The sequence below is a fragment of the Hakea prostrata genome, chromosome 3, assembly GCF_041222555.1.
Source record: "Hakea prostrata isolate BN-2017 chromosome 3, UWA_Hpros_2, whole genome shotgun sequence".
NCBI classification, from domain to species: Eukaryota; Viridiplantae; Streptophyta; class Magnoliopsida; order Proteales; family Proteaceae; genus Hakea; species Hakea prostrata.
Genome location: NC_142602.1, coordinates 1,969,724 through 1,985,823, shown reverse-complemented (window position 1 = coordinate 1,985,823; position 16,100 = coordinate 1,969,724). Strand labels below are relative to the sequence as shown.

Genomic DNA, 16,100 nt, shown 5'->3' with positions numbered 1-16,100 from the left:
TCACAGAAGCCAAAGTATTCATAGAGTATAATGGGGAAATTGAAGAATTTCCTGTCAAAATATTGTCAGGAAGTTCATCTAGGGGAAACCCCGGAGTAGATAAACATACTGCATACTTCCATAAAGTTAGTCCAAGAGTTAACCTAGAGTATATACCTGTGCTAGGACCATGTAGAAAACCTTTTGCTCCAAAATAATCATCAAATAAATGCCCTTTATTATCTTCCTTTGACCTCTAATTTCCTCCACAAAAAAACTTTTGAACGCGCTGTCGACCTTTATTTGTAAGATCTAGTGAGAGCCCTAATGGTGGTGGCTCTAAATGATTTTGGACAACCATTTCCAGATGGTGCCAACTGGGCTGTTTAGTTTTTCCTGCCAAAAGGTGATCAATCCAGCAACCTCGGGTTTCATCCGGGAGCCTGAAATTTATACATCTTCACCCTCAGGGCTAAAAGCTGTTGAAGTAAATCAAGTACCATACGCAACAGATGACACTCTCCTATCATATGATGACAAATCCATCTTGATGTGGAGGTGGAAATTTCTCGCTCTTGCTCTTCGCATAAGCCTGTGCCATTAACCTTCGCCTCTGGGAATTTAAAAAAAAAGGAATAATCATCATCACGGGGTTAAAAGTGAAATCAGTAAAATAAAATCAGGGAAAATAGCAATATCATGCCTATTTCCAACCTTAGACATTGCACACAATGAGGCTCCAAAATGTAGAGCATACGTCCCCCAACAACTCCATTTTTTTGAAAAGAAAGGCTTAAAAAATGGAACCGTTGAACTAACCAAAAGATGTTTGAATAAAGGCAAAATGTGACAAAGATCACAATGGTAGCAAACATCGGTTTACTATAACCCTGAACGTCCATCAGTTTGTGTGGTGGATCAACTTCAGTTTGGATCCCTTGTCCAGCCATTATCAGGCGTTTGCTTCCAGTATTTTGCCCAAACAATATTCAAACAATACGGCTTCATCCCCACTAAATGAGACCAATTACATGGATCCTTGCCTGGGGAAATCTTATCCTTTGGGAGGAGGGACGGTTGGGAAGGCGCACACAATGTTTACCTTCTTGCAAACCAAACCAAAGCATATCCAATTTGCATCACAAACCTCGTAAAGGGCCAGATATGTGGATGAATTAAATTAATCTAATCCGGGTTAGTAGAGCATCAATCTGGGAAGGCTCAAATAAAATCATCACATTTGGGGCCCGGAGGAGATATATGAAGAGAATTACTGAATAAAGGAACGCTTGAGTAACCAACCGTGGAGTGGATCTTTATGGACTCACGTAACATTTCACCATACCATCCCACCACAACCCAAGGACTCTTGTTTACAAGGAGAAAGGCTAACAAGAGGGTTACACTTCTCAAACACTAAAGCAGATGGCAAAAGAGGAGTTTCCATGTTAAGAAAGGAATCTGTGAGGAAAAGTCGGAGGAACAAATTACTTTACCTGGAGATTTAGAAAGGAGTGGAGTCGACCAGTTAATGGTCAGGAGGTGGGGTTTTTCATCTTGCTAGGCATCAAGATGTAGTAAGAGTTTGTATGCTTCCCATGTTTCCTGTAAAAATATTAACTTACTGAAGTAAGGATTTTTTTTTTCACATACATCCAAGTTCACTTGAACCTCAGCATTTGCTTCTGATGCTGGTACTGTTCGGTCACGAGGTTGAACTCTCTTGGCCCTACCAGCAGCGCTTGCTTTACCATTCAGCCCCCTTTGCCTGCAGAGGAATAAATACACACTTTGTTATTAAATGACCAAATCCACAAACAAACGTCATAATATGGAAAGGAAAAAGATAGACCTTCTGGCTGCTTCATCCCTTAATTTCATATCCATTTCTTTGGTTGGAGGATACTTCGGTAACATTGATGGTTCACAAGCATAAGGTTCTGTGGTGAAGAACTGCACTCAAACAGCTCAGTAATGAATTACATCATTCATACCATCTCCCAATGAAGAAACAACCTGCTTTGTCAGTAATGGTTCAAAATGAACAGTTTTCAATTGCCTTGACATTTTAACCCTTGAGAGCCTCACAAACAATACACCCATTTTAGATTTTTCAAGAATTTGTTATAAATAATACGTTAATAACCAGATAGCATTGACCCTCCTTTAGTGATGCTAAGCATGAAAGCAAGTTTTGAGAAAACTGCACTAGCAGTTAGCTGGGTAATAAACAGGTACTAAAAACAGAAGGTAATTCCAAAGAATACAAATGACGACACTATTTTGTGAGAAAACTGCACTGCACTAGTAGTTACCTGGGTAATGGTTTTCCATAAATACTACATTAGAATAATGCAGTGATTATTTATGTAAGAGCTACTAAAATACTTGGAAACTTTCTAACAGCCATGTTTAGCCTGGATCCTATCCTATAGCAATGGTGTGTCCTGCAACACAGGATCAGGAGTATTTCCCCACGCATCTTAAGTGGCTCCCTTTTTCCTGTGTATGGGGATGGGCGATTGGCATAAATAAACATAAGATATGAGATCTTGGGACGAAATTGTAAATAAGAGATGGAGTTTTGGCCATAAAAAGGAGCTTGTTTTGGGTGAAGAGAATTTTGTTTGGACTATATGATGTACTGCATCATACTGATTTTTTATTTTTCATTTTGAAAGGTGGGGGGGAGTGTGGAACCAAATCATGCCAAATGATTTACTCAGATATCATCAATGCATTAGCTTTTCTTCAAAGAGAGAAAAGAAACAGACAAAGTAATAGAAGCAGATTGCAGGATCTGATCCACAGTGATTTCATAAGTCACAGAATCATATGGAAAGCCAATTCAAAAAAACGAGAATAATATGCTTAGATTCCTGTGGTTATGGTAGGAAAGCAACAATCTGAACCCTCAAACTCTTCCTTTCTTAGCCAAAATGTAGAAACTAGGAAATCATAAATCCTAACTCTGTTTACCAAGGATATTGAGCCACACTCACCTCACTATTCAGAGCAGCAGTGGCAGTGCCTCGTTCATATGGATTAATAGAGAGAAGAGTTTCAATCAGAGATAATGCAGCAGGAGGGAAATCTTTATAGGTTTCAGCTAAACACCGTCGATATGGTTGTTGTGGCTTGAGAATAGTTGCATGTGGGAGCTTGGATTTCTTCCAGTATTCCTCTGATGGTGAGCCACATAACTTAAAAATCTTATGCAGCTGTTCCATCTGAGCATGAAAAGAATTAATAGTTGGGAACAAAAATGCAATAACAAAGCACCAAATATAACATGGCAAGGACATGGGACATCAGAAGCCACTCATTGAAAAAAAAGAAATGTATATAAAGAATGTTAAAATACAACAACAACAATAAGCCTTGTCCCAACTAAATGGGGTCAGCTACATGGATTCTTGCCTTCCAATTAGTTCTGTTTGAGGCCATGGTAGATACAAGGCCTAAGCTATGCATATCATTTTTCACCACTTCTCCTAAGGTTATCTTAGGTCTGTCCCTAACTCTTCTACTTCCTTCAATCTGGATTATCACTTCTCCGCACAGAGGCATTTATAAGTTTTCGTGAAATATGGCCGTGTGCCACCTCAAATGACTTTTTTGAAGCTTATCACTAATGCGAGCAACTCCCAGACCAACTCTAATATGATCATTCCTTATCTTATATTCCTAGTTTTGCCACTCATCCATCTTAGCATCCTCATTTCTGTTGCACTGCGTTTATCTATATGATTCTTTTTAACAGCGCAATACTTTGCACCATTACATCATAGCATGACAAATGAGGGTCCTATCGAATTTTCCTTTAAGCTTTAATGGAATACATCGATCACACAAAACCCCGGACGCACCTCTTCACTTCATTCACCCTATTTTAATTCTTTGGGAAACATCATCCTCTATATCATCTCTTTTATTTATGATGAACCTAGATACCTAAAACAATCACTCTGAAGAATCTCCTTATCGTCAAGTTTCACCACCTCATCGTCTGCCCGATCATGACTAAAGTTACAAACTAAATATTCTGTCTTCATTCTACTTAGTTTATAGCCTTTTGATTCCAAAGCTACTCTCCATGATTCTAACTTGTTATTTATCCCTATTTGAGTCTCATCTATCAACACAATATCATCAGCAAAAAGCATACACCAAGGGGCATCATCTTAAATGTCTTTGGGTAATTCATCCATTACAAGTGCAAATAAATATGAGCTTAAAGTTGATCTTTGATGTAGCCCAACTGAATTTAAGAATTCATTACTTTATCCCCCCATTGTTCTTATACTTGTCACTGAACCATCATACATATCTGTAACTATGTCTACATATTTACTTGCAACATTTCTTTTCTCTAGTGCTTGCCAAATTAAAGCTCTTGGACCTCTAACATAAGCTTTTTCAAGGTCAATAAATACCGTATGAAGGTATTTCCTACACTCTCTATACCTTTTTATAAGTTTCCTACCTAAATAGGTAAATAGCCTTTGTTGTAGATCTTCCCGGCATAAACTCAAATTGGTTCTCCAAAGTTGTGGTTAAGTGTCTCAAACAGGTTTCAAAGTTGTGGTTAAGTGTCTCATCAGCTTGATGCCCCTATAGTTATTGTAAATTGGAACCACGATACTTCTTCATTCATCTGGCATTTTCTCTATGCTCATAATCTTATTAAACAACTTAGTCAACCAAACTAGCCTGTATGTTCCTAAGCTCTTCCATACTTCTATTGGGATTTCATCAGAACCTTGTGTCTTTTCTATTTTCATCCTTCTTAGTGCTTCTTTTACTTCGAACATAAAAATTATCCGTATATATGTTTGAAAATAAGTGCCTTGGTGAATGGTGTAATCATCCGAATCACTTAAGTATGCTCATTTAGTAGACTAGAGAAATAGATTTCTCATCTTTTCTTAATGTCCTCATCACATACTAATATTTTATCATCTCCATTTTTAATAAATCTAACATGGTCAAGATCTCTACTCTTCCTATTCCTTATTTTGGCTATCTTATAAAGAGATTTTCCCCCTTCTTTCATGCCCAACTTATTGTAAAACTCTTCATACTTCATCTCCCTTGCTTTTCCCGCAATTTTCTTAGCTATATAAATAATGTTAAAATATTAAATATAAATGACATCAATTGAGTAGAAATTTCTAGAATGAACAATGATAACCAACATGAAGTTTAAATGATACGAATAAGAATATGACTACAATAGTTCAAAATCTTAAATAAATCACATCACAATTTTGACAGGTTTGAAATGATGAAATGCCTGGTTGAAATGAAAAAAAAATGTATATGAAGAATGTTAAAATATGAAATATAAATGACATCAATTGAGTAGAAACTTCTAAGATGAACAATTATAACCAACAAGAAGTTTAAATGATATGAATAAGAATATGACTTCAATAAATCCCACCATAGTTTTGACAAGTTTGAAATGATGAAATGCCTAGTTGAAATGAAAAAAAGTACAAAGTTCTAGTCGAAATTTTGAAAGTTTGTAACATCTTACCAGAATTTCAGCCAGATGTTACATAAGTTAACAATTAAATCTTGACTTAGAGCTTGTACATCTCCCCCCCCCCCCCTCCCCAAATAAAAAAAATAATAATAATAAAAAAATTCTTGACTAAGAGCTCTCTAGAAGTCCCATTTGACCCATTTAAGCAGGTGTTTGAGATTTTAAGCTTTCTTCTTCTGTTTCACCACATCCAACACTTGAATCACTATACTTGTTTCTTCTCTGAGAATTTGACATGGCATTCATATGTCCTAGAGTCGGAGGGACTGTGAGTGGGATCAATCCTAAACGGAGCTATAATTACTGTTACTATTTATTAATTACTTGGACTAGGAGAGTGCATTGATGTCATCCAAACTTAATCCATGTTCGATTGACTTGTTTAAATTCGAAATTTTTGTCTTGTTAATACTTAAATAGTGTGTAATTATACATTAGGGCTTGAACATACATTGCGATTTAAGGGTGCAAATCTAAAACACTATTTTGAGTGGTTCTTTTGGCATATAAACATTTAAATCTGTTTATATAGCCTAAAATGGGTCTTGCATGAAGTTATATGCCTTAGTATGACCTGATACCCACCAAAATGACAAACCAAAATCTTGCACAAGAGACATCAAAATTTGGGCCTGCCTAAACAAGATATTAAACCATAACAAGTGGGAATTAGTGTGAAAATTCTATTAGTAAATCCAGTATTAGAAAGGACATCTCAAACCCTCAGAGGTTCGACTAGTTCCTCTGGACGGACAAGGGAAGTGAAAAAAGTGATGCAGCAAATCCTAGAGTACCCAAATTTCTAGGGCAGAACTACAAAGGAAAGTAAGTGAAAATAGTGCAGACTTGACAACGTTTTGAAAAACAAATTGATAGAAAAGCAAGAGAATAACAATAGTAAATTGCAGCAGGACTGTGAAAGCAGTAGCAAAGAGAGAGAACCTCCCAAACAGACAGTTTAGAACTCCCAAAGCATAAGGATACAGCCTTGTTCAAGTTCGTTTGAAGATACAGCCTTATTTGTAAAGGGCAAATTAACTGACTTTAGACTCCTAAAACCAAACAAAAGGCCCCTTAACAGACACTCATAACAAACCTAATAAGATATACAAAATGATTTGACTAAATACCTGATTAAATTGAGAAACACTAAGAATTTGGATAATATGTCTTTTCACCATGATATAATAGAAGAATTAACTTTAGTTTTCATCACAAACACAAAATCAAATCTAATAGCATGAGCCACTTCCCTGCTGAAATATTAGTAGATATAACAGGTCCAATTGTAACCAGAATGAACCCCGGTATAGCTTGGAAACATTTTGATACCCAACCCAAGCAGCATCCCTCTCTTTTTCAAGCCAGAGATCTAGGTTATAGGACATCCAACCACGTGCCAAAGAAGTATCTACAGTTTAATTTTCTATAGTTGGAGTTCCTGAAGACACAACCCAACTTTCATATCTCCACGTTGATTAGCCCCATGATATAATAGAAGAATTAACTTTAGTTTTCGTCACAAACTCAAAATCAAATCTAATAGCATGAGCCACTTCCCTGCTGGAATATTAGTAGATATACACAGGTCCAATTGTAACCAGAATGAACCCCGGTATAGCTTGGAAACATTTTGATACCCAACTCAAGCAGCATCCCTCTCTTTTTCAAGCCAGAGATCTAGGTTATAGGACATCCAACCACATGCCAAAGAAGTATCTACAGTTTAATTTTCTATAGTTGAAGTTCCTGAAGACACAACCCAACTTTCATATCTCCACGTTGATTAGCTTGCATACAACATAATCAAAGAGAAGTATGAATCATGTCACTATTGTGGCTATAAGACTATGATGGCAAATAGGTAAGATGGAAATTTTAATCAGAATGCAGATCAGAAACAAACACCTGCCATTCTTTAACAGATCAACAATATACAAATATAGTACAGTATGAAAATGCATGTATGCAGTACCTCTGTACGTCCTGGCATTATGGGCTTCCCGGCAAGTAATTCAGCCAAAATGCAGCCAGCACTCCAAAGATCAACACCAACACCATAATAAGTTTCTCCTAGAAGAAGCTCCGGGGGTCGGTACCAAAGGGTAACGACTTTACTAGTCATTGTTTGACAGCGGTCAGGATCATAAAAAGTAGCCAGTCCAAAATCAGCTAATTTAAGAACTCCTCCATCGTTAAGAAGTAGGTTTGAACCCTTGACATCACGATGCAAGACACCTCGATTATGACAATGCTCAAGACCAGATAATAATTGCTTCATATAGCATTTGACCTGCCCAGACAAACAAAAAGTAAAATAAATATGCTTCACTTGATAAGCTGTCTAAATGGATGGAAGACCAAAGACAGGATGCTGAAAATAATATCCCCCCCCCCCACCCAGGAAAAGAAGAAAATGGAAAGACAAGAAAACAAACAGTAAAAGAGGGGGAGTGGGATCTGAACAAGAAATGATGGTTGCTAGTACCTTTAACCTACAATTCTCACTATTTCCAATGTATTTGGCAGAATATTGAAAGGCTTGTTTGGAGAGAATAGAATATCTACTAGGCTTAGGATGAAAACCAAGCACCAACTCCAATGCAAAGGTACAAAAAAATTTAAAAGATGGATTTTGGTGAGGTAGTCAATGGATTGTGCAACTATGTGCAGTGAGGTATAATGGTTCTGTTGCACTAGCGTATTTTCCAGGAGTTACTCAAGTGTGCTCCTCTCCAAAATCAGGCAAAATAATAGGTGTTTCAAATAAGCTCAGGATTATTGAAGCGGGGGAAAATCATTCTGATGCACATTACCTAATGTCTCACATTGTTCTTGGTGACATGGAAAAACCAAGTTCATGCCACCAACAGTTCCTCTCACACAAACCTGCAGTTTCTGAATGCCATACGAGGCCTAAACTACAGGCCTACAGGGAGAGTGCAATGAGTGATAAACCTGGCAGCTAGAATGGCTTAAGCATATTGCAATAGCGATGAACCTTAGACCAGAAGAAGATGATGACAATGTTGGGATATGTCAACGGTAAGACTGAACCAGCAGTCTTTGGGTTCATTTTTGTGGTGTTGCCAGTGCTCCAAAGAGAAAACTGAAAAGAGTCAAGTTCTCCCAACAAGTACACTAGGAATGTGGACCGAAAAACAACTACATTATCTCCATGCACCAAGGATTTCCAGAAATGTTTGGCTTAGAATATACTACTGCACCTTAGTGTTGAAGCAAATAGCAGCTGCATTGTCCTTGCCTCACTTCATTCGCCCTGTTTTGGAGCTGTAAAATCCTCTGGGTGATCTTCTTACATCTTGTTTGAAGGAAAACTTATTTTGGAAGCTGCATGTTCTTAACTGCTAAACATCCTTCAGAGCCGTATAATATGCAAAATAGACAAAAGTCTGTTGTATGTTCTTGAATTGGTTTCACACATCAAACTGTGTGAACCAAAAACTATCACATCATGGTCATCCTCCCTTCACCAACCAACAAGCTTGGCCTAAAGACCTACAGACGTGGCAGATTAAACTATCTTTTTGTTTTCCAACGATCATAACATCATGAATTTTATCTATCATGTACGTTGCAAATTCTGCTGAAAGTATATATCTCTCTTCATCTTACACACACACACACACAGAAACACACACAAAAAGAAACAAACAAAACACCAGTGCATTAAGCAGCATTAAGGACGATGAATAAAAACATAAAGACCACGTGCTCAGAATTCAGATAGACTATAAATATTTCCCTGCCTCTTCCTTAGCAACCCAATGACGAAAATAGTAAAGAACAAACTTAGTCCATAATTTAAATTCAATGTAAGTAAAACTTCAGGAAACCTAGGATAGAGATAGTTGAATAATTTTTTAAAAAAAAATAAAGAACTGAAGTAATTCTATAGAGAACACAAAAAGAGAGGTGTACAAAAGTAACTATAATTTTTAAATCAGGAAGTTCGATGGAGGGAGAGGAATGAAAACAAAATAACCTGTGGCAGGGTGAATTTGATCCCAGGGCATGCTGTTAGTCCCGCGAGATCGTGTTCCATATACTCGAATACCAAATAGAGACTGCAACACATCCTCGAAGTGACCAGACCTTTCAACTTAACGACATTGGGATGCTCAAGCCTTTTCAGAACAAGCATCTCTCTGGCCATGAATCTGACGTTCTCCAACTCCAGATTGTCCAACCGGACTTTCTTCAAAGCGACTATCTCCCCGGAAATTAGATCTCTAGCTTTATATACATTGCTATAAGTTCCTTGGCCAATCTAAGATCGAATACAAAAATCAGAATAAGAAATTAAAACCGGAGAGAAAGGAAGAAAAAAAAAAAAGGTTGGACCAAGCTAAACTGCTAACCAGTATTCATAATTGACTGAAGTACCTTATCGAGCTTCTGGAACGTATCAGCGCGTCGAGGATTCCAGCCCTCGATGGCCTCTCCCGCGACGGCGGAAAGCCAAGAGGGCCATCGTAGCTGATTTCTCCGAGCCAGATTGGCATTCAAATCCGTAGTCAAATTCGGATCAGGAATTGACCTAGGTTTACGCAGCTCCAGCCGATGCTGCTCTCTGTCCCTTCCTACATACTTGTTATTAACCCTAGAGTTGTCTACAGTAGCAGCGCTTCTAGCGGAGGAAGATTGTTCTTCAGCCATGACTTCACGGTTTTCTGAAACACCGGATTGTTCCGTGCAATCTCTCGCAATTCTCTTACAAACAACACAACCCATCCCTCAACCCTAACGGTACCACATACCATCCCTCCAATAATATTGCAAATACCACCACATCTTCTATCTTCTTCAGAAATTGGAACGAATCGGCTCGCTCTCGCAAGGTGTTGTGTTGATACCTGCTCGTCAGATTTCTTCTGCTTCTGTTTTCTCCCCTTCGGAGATCGCAGACGTTGAATAGTCGTACAGCGAAGGGCGCAGAGAGGGAGAATGCTAAAGAACTTAAGACTTTGGAAACCCGGGAACGAGAATTGCAGCAGTAAGGTGAAAGCGACGTACAGTGTCTTTGTTTGTTTCAGTCGCGACTTCCCACCAAACAACCGAAACTGCCTGCCACACTTTTTCAAACGGAAGAAAAGAATTTCGCCACTGACCTACATGATAGCGATGTCAATTATACACGCTCGATTACGGTTGGATCGGATCAAATGTTGTGGCCATCGTTAGTTTTCATTAATTAATATTAATGAACCTCGTTGAGTAAGTTGACTTTTCAGAGTAAACAGAGATCGTCGGTTCAATCATTTCTAATTTTTTTATATATAAATATATTTTTGTACAGAAAGAATTTTTTAATTATGACCCAAAAATTTAATATTATCTAAGAATATAAAATTACGAAGGTTACAATTTTTTTTCTTCTACTTGATACTAAAATTTTGCCATTGGCATCCCTTTGAGTGAGTTCAGCCAAGCCAGCCTGCAGAAAATTATACTCAAGATTCAATAATAGGCATCCCTTTGAACGAGTTCAACCAAACCAGCCGGCGGAAAATTATACTCAAGATTCAATAATAACCACTCCAAGACTTAGCCGAGGAATCGGAAAGGACGTCAGCGGTAACATATAGTTTCTAGAATCTCTCTTAAAATAGTTATAATTTTGACCACTACATGATAAAATATCACATGCCAAATTCTTTAGTGTCCCCTTCGGACAAAGCCAATAACGAGCCTGTGTGAGGCTGTCTAGGGTCCTCCTTGGGACACCTATAGTTATTTGATTATGTGGATAATTCGTGAATTATTCTCTAAACGTGAATAATACTATTTATTCTCTTGAATTTTCATTTTTTCCATTGATTTAATAAAATTTTCAATTTTTAACCAGTGTTTAAAATGCACCGATCTTCTCTTTCTTCTACAAATAATCTCTACGTATTCATAGGGCTACTCTACAACTCTTCCTTCTACAAATGACTTCTGCACATTCCTTTACAATTAGTAGAGATTTTCAACTCATTCATGGGGCTACTCTACAACTCTTCCTTCTACAAAGGACTTCTGCACATTCCTTTACAATTAGTAAAGATTTTTAACTCAATAATGACAATTAAAGCCAAGAGGCTAATTTCTTTATCCATTTACCACTTTCTAAACTTATAAAATCCAAGACCATAGTTTTTCTTTTTCTGATATAATTAGTTTTTGGTTGTTAATATTAGTTTTTCTTTTTTTTTTTTTATAGATTTTTGTTTGTTTAATAAACAATACTATTTTGATTATTTTTATAATTAATTTATTTGAAACTTAATTTTTTTTACCAAAAACAAGATTCCAATTATATTGACTTCTCTCTTATCTCCATGATTCTATTAATATTTTAAATTTCTTCAAAAATATTTACTTAACTTAAACATCTGAATTTTTTTACCTAATATTTTTTTTTCAAACGAATAATTCTCAAATCCAAACCAGAATTTTAATTTCTATGCTTTGCTGACCAAACTAGATTATTCCTAAATCCAAAATAAGTAACTATAGCAACACCTACTCAAGGACATTCTTGCCCCACAAGCTTAACATAAAACCTAGTAAACTTCACGGTCACTTCACCAGAGCAATTGCCCCAGCCCGAGAAACCTGCAGAAAAAGCAGGTGAGACTGCTGGATACGTCCTTAAGGATGCCAAGTCCATAGGGTTTGAATCCTCTCTTTGATGGGATTCTCAGAGTTATAGAATTCAGTTACACAGTAATATTCTAATCTACGGGTTAAAATAAATCCAACAAAACACTCTTGAATTAAATTATTACACGTGCTTATACCTATAAGACACTCATTGGACACTAGAGATTTCTTACGAGGAGAGGAGCCAGATAACAAATAAACAAGGACTGTTGGTCAGGGTAGTGGGAGAGGAGTCGACGCGTTACGCACCCACCTCCGCACGATTCAAAACTGAATAGTCTTATGAGGCACCCGCGGCTGCTGAAGAGTGCTCGCTGATACGCCGAGCCCAGTCGACGTTTGTAACTGTCTGGTGTATGAGTGCAGTGTCCACTGATGTCCAACCTCATTGTCTGTACTTGCTCCCAAAGGGAGAAGTGCATGAAAGCGAATTTATTTCATTTTCATTTTCTAGTGGCAACAGTGTCAGCGGCAAGACCTGTGCTTCCCTACCTAACCAAACAAAAATCATCACGACCATGAACCAGTTAAAAGAATTTCCTAGAAAACCAAGGACGGACTTTTTCCTCTCTGAGAGATGAATCCTAACCCTTCTCATCAGTCATCACTTTGTTAATGCAAAAATAAGCCTACAAATCTTTCCCAAGCTTATGACGTTATATCCTACTCAATTCTTTTATGAATCCAAATCTTCATTGGTACTACAAAATCCTGAATCAATTGTATTGTGTTGGCCAGTTAGACTTGAGGCCGTGTACATCTATGCTCACCAAGCTTTATGAGGGCTTGAGGATATGCCGCAGAAGCTGCAAAATTCTCACTTCGAAGTAAATTAGATTACTATTTTGTTCCCCCACATCTGTTCTTTAACCTCCACCAGTAAATTGGTTCTTTTATCACAGATATTTCCCTATTAGGTTATGACAGAATGGAAGCAGTGACTAAGAAGACATGGCTATTCAGCTGATAAAATATGTTTTCTATTTATATGGGAACAAAATAACAGTTTAATCGAGAGATTAAAGAATTTCCTGTCTTCGCAACAAGACATTGAAAAGGTGGGGGGTGGGGGGTTGGGAGAGAGAGAGAGAGAGAGAGAGAGAGAGGCTGACAAGTGTGAAGAAGATGATATAAGCCGCACCAATACATCCTATCCAGAGCAAAGCTTTTCCAGAGCCATGTTCTCATCACCACCTACGACTTCCAAAGTTGCCCTTACCAACCCCTCTGGGAAGCCCATCTCCACCAATTTTTGTACCTGTAACCAAGAATAGCCCTTTCAAGTTATTGGACTTATGTCTTCTTAAGTTGCATTTTCATACAAATTTATGAAAACGAAATGATCAGGTTAATAAGAAAAAGCATTGGCAATAGTTACTTTTTCTTCAATTCCAATGGAAGATCTCGTTGCAAAAGTTTCAGTCCAATAGCGAGCTGTGCTAACAAAGGTCTGATACTCTCGAAGATACTGAAAGAAACAACCATAAGTACTTGAACAAGAAGATACATTAAAACTGCAATCAAAAATTGAAGCTCAAGCAGACTAGCAGTTATGAAACCTGTTGAGCAACCACTGCATCTTGAGGATCATCAGGTTCAGGGGCAGATAGCAATGCTTGCAAGGAGAGAAGTGCTGTCTTAAGTGTGAGGGCAGGGCTCCATTGATCCTTCAAGATATCCAAGCATATTGCCCCATTTTGACTGCTAATATTTGGGTGCCTACAGTAGGAAATGGAAGCTTTGCTGAGCTAAATCTTTGTTATACTACTACTAACATATAAAAGGAAAAACATCAGGCCTAAATGATCTCATAAAAAGGAATGGATCAATTCATATTTTGCCACAAACACAAACAACGCTCGCATAGACCATAATAAGATGAAAGCAAAAGGAAACCTTGTGGGTTGTAAGCCTCAATTAACCCCATCCTCCAAATGAAAACAACTACCCGAATGTGCCATTGGGCAATACATCAGCGAGTGACTAACATAACAGAGTGTAGCCTAAAAAAAGATCAAGCAGCCCTTGGTCATAGGATGTACAGGTGTACAGCTGGAAAAGCAAAGCGGGGAGAAAAGAAGGGGACAGCCTTTCATCATATAACCAGATAATATGCCCAGCATGTTATGCCATGAAGAAAGGTAACAAGAGATACCAGAAACACCGAACACTTAAAGCTGCATCTAGTTCCTTAGAGATCTAATGTAATCATTTCACAAACCATACAGAATGATCCCAAAAATTCATCCGGAGAAAGCAGCTGTTTGATGTGGATTCATTGCATAATTCTCCGGTATAGAAGAATGATAAAAGAAAAGAAATACTGCTATAACAGGAGGGAGTTGCAAAACATACAGTTCCTACCGTCCAACCGTGCAAAAGAACATCAAAGTCTTACATATATCACTACCAAGGAAACAACACGAATCAAGTCACTAGAAATTGTTATAAACACAAACACAGCTTGAATGTAAATGGTTCGTACCAAACTTTAGTCACAAATTGCATCTTTGGAGGCTCAAAAGGGTACCCGCCTGTCAGAAGAAAAAAAACCAGCATCATAACTTTCATATTATCGTATTAAGTTTCAAGAAATTTATAATCTTCTACTTTTGACAAGAAATACAAAGAGACAACTCGCTAAAGGTTTGACCTAGTTTCAGCTCTCAATTAAAACACGCACACACACACAGAATAAACAAGTGAAATAAAAGAACCACCTCAATCAAGTGCATAAGAAAGCGCAGAGTCCTCCATGACGTTCGTTGATGGAAAAAGGATTTAAGATTCCATTGAGTTTATAGTTCAATCACATCTCGCGATTCTAGTATTCTGTAGCAAAATCAGTAACTACTGCAGACTTCTGTGCCAAAATGGGCAAATGGCACAGAACAGAATCGTTACCATACAACCCCTAAGATTCCACTGATAAATTTGATCCCTAAGCCCAATTCACAACTATAAGAAAACGTGATGACTACCGCCGAAGACAAGCTTATGCGAAATCAAACTACCACAGATTCTAAACTAAGATCACAAACTCATCTTGAACAAAACCCTAAATTAGGTGTATAACTAATATTTCAATCCAGACCTGCGAAACGACAAAAAAGAAAAAAAGAAAAAAGTGAATCTTCTAAGTTCAAACCCTAATTTGTCGAAGAATCACCGATTCCTAACTGGAGAATGGTTAAAGTAACAAGAAACACAAAGAGTATGTAACGAAATACCTGGCAATCTGACGTCGATTTGAAAGGTTCCTCCTTCATAAGGCGAGGCGACAGGGCCAGAGATAGTTCCCGAGAGATGCGAAAGATCGTTACCGTTACCGTGGAGAGTTATGCTTACACCTGAAATCTCCCTGTCTCTGTTACACTCCGCAAGTTCCTTCTGTACGCGAGCGAAGTCCACCATTGTCGATCGATCTTCTTCAATTGCAAAATTGGCGAACAGAATCGTTTCTTCTTGGTCACCCGTCAACAATCAACAACACCACAAAGTAGTAAGAGAGCCTGCAGAGCTGCGATGGTTAAAAAGTCCCCAGGTTTCGTTTAGTTTACTCCCTCGTTTCTGGCTTTCTGCTGTTTTCGGCGACGGAGTATGTGGGAGTGGAGGCTTCACAGCCACCATGGATAGTGGGTACCGACGCAAGCGGATCGAATTCGGATCCGTGCAATCATCTCCGGATATCCGTTTATCCTGGAAATGCGCATTTATTTATTTATATATACACCGTGTTTTTTTATTTTTGTTTTTTTTATTTTATTTTTTTATCATTACTGGAAATGAAATGTCGTCCGCAAAGTTTGAAGCCTCCACCCCACTACCCGTGCCTTCTAAATTTTTCTCTCACAGCCCACCAACATAGGTAGACTAGAGTGATTTGTGTCAAGTGAGCTCT

At 37.9% G+C, this 16,100-nt stretch overlaps 2 protein-coding genes across 5 annotated transcripts; both read right to left on the bottom strand.

The window, feature by feature from the left end:
• Positions 1 to 83: 83 nt before the first annotated feature.
• Positions 84 to 10,672, bottom strand: LOC149019911 (Protein kinase superfamily protein). 4 transcript variants are annotated; one of them, XM_089147918.1, is made up of 7 exons: positions 9,938 to 10,659; positions 9,537 to 9,821; positions 7,506 to 7,823; positions 2,982 to 3,209; positions 1,832 to 1,932; positions 1,633 to 1,747; positions 84 to 592 (listed from the first exon to the last, which is right to left on the bottom strand). In XM_089147918.1, the coding sequence occupies exons 1-7, from the start codon at positions 10,283 to 10,285 to the stop codon at positions 506 to 508; spliced, it is 1,482 nt and encodes a 493-aa protein (XP_089004044.1). In that variant the 5' UTR covers positions 10,286 to 10,659; the 3' UTR covers positions 84 to 505. The 4 variants fall into 4 exon arrangements, 2 of the variants coding, with proteins under 2 accessions (XP_089004044.1, XP_089004045.1); XR_016172122.1 differs by having other exon boundaries at positions 512 to 592; positions 1,476 to 1,747; positions 9,938 to 10,665; XR_016172123.1 differs by lacking the exon at positions 2,982 to 3,209 and having other exon boundaries at positions 512 to 592; positions 1,476 to 1,747; positions 9,938 to 10,672.
• A 1,700-nt stretch (positions 10,673 to 12,372) lies between these two features.
• Positions 12,373 to 15,880, bottom strand: UBC27 (ubiquitin-conjugating enzyme 27). Its single transcript, XM_089147914.1, has 5 exons — positions 15,430 to 15,880; positions 14,685 to 14,733; positions 13,759 to 13,918; positions 13,578 to 13,667; positions 12,373 to 13,457 (listed from the first exon to the last, which is right to left on the bottom strand). Exons 1-5 carry the CDS (start codon positions 15,611 to 15,613, stop codon positions 13,350 to 13,352), a joined length of 591 nt encoding a protein of 196 aa, XP_089004040.1. The 5' UTR covers positions 15,614 to 15,880; the 3' UTR covers positions 12,373 to 13,349.
• Positions 15,881 to 16,100: the final 220 nt, after the last annotated feature.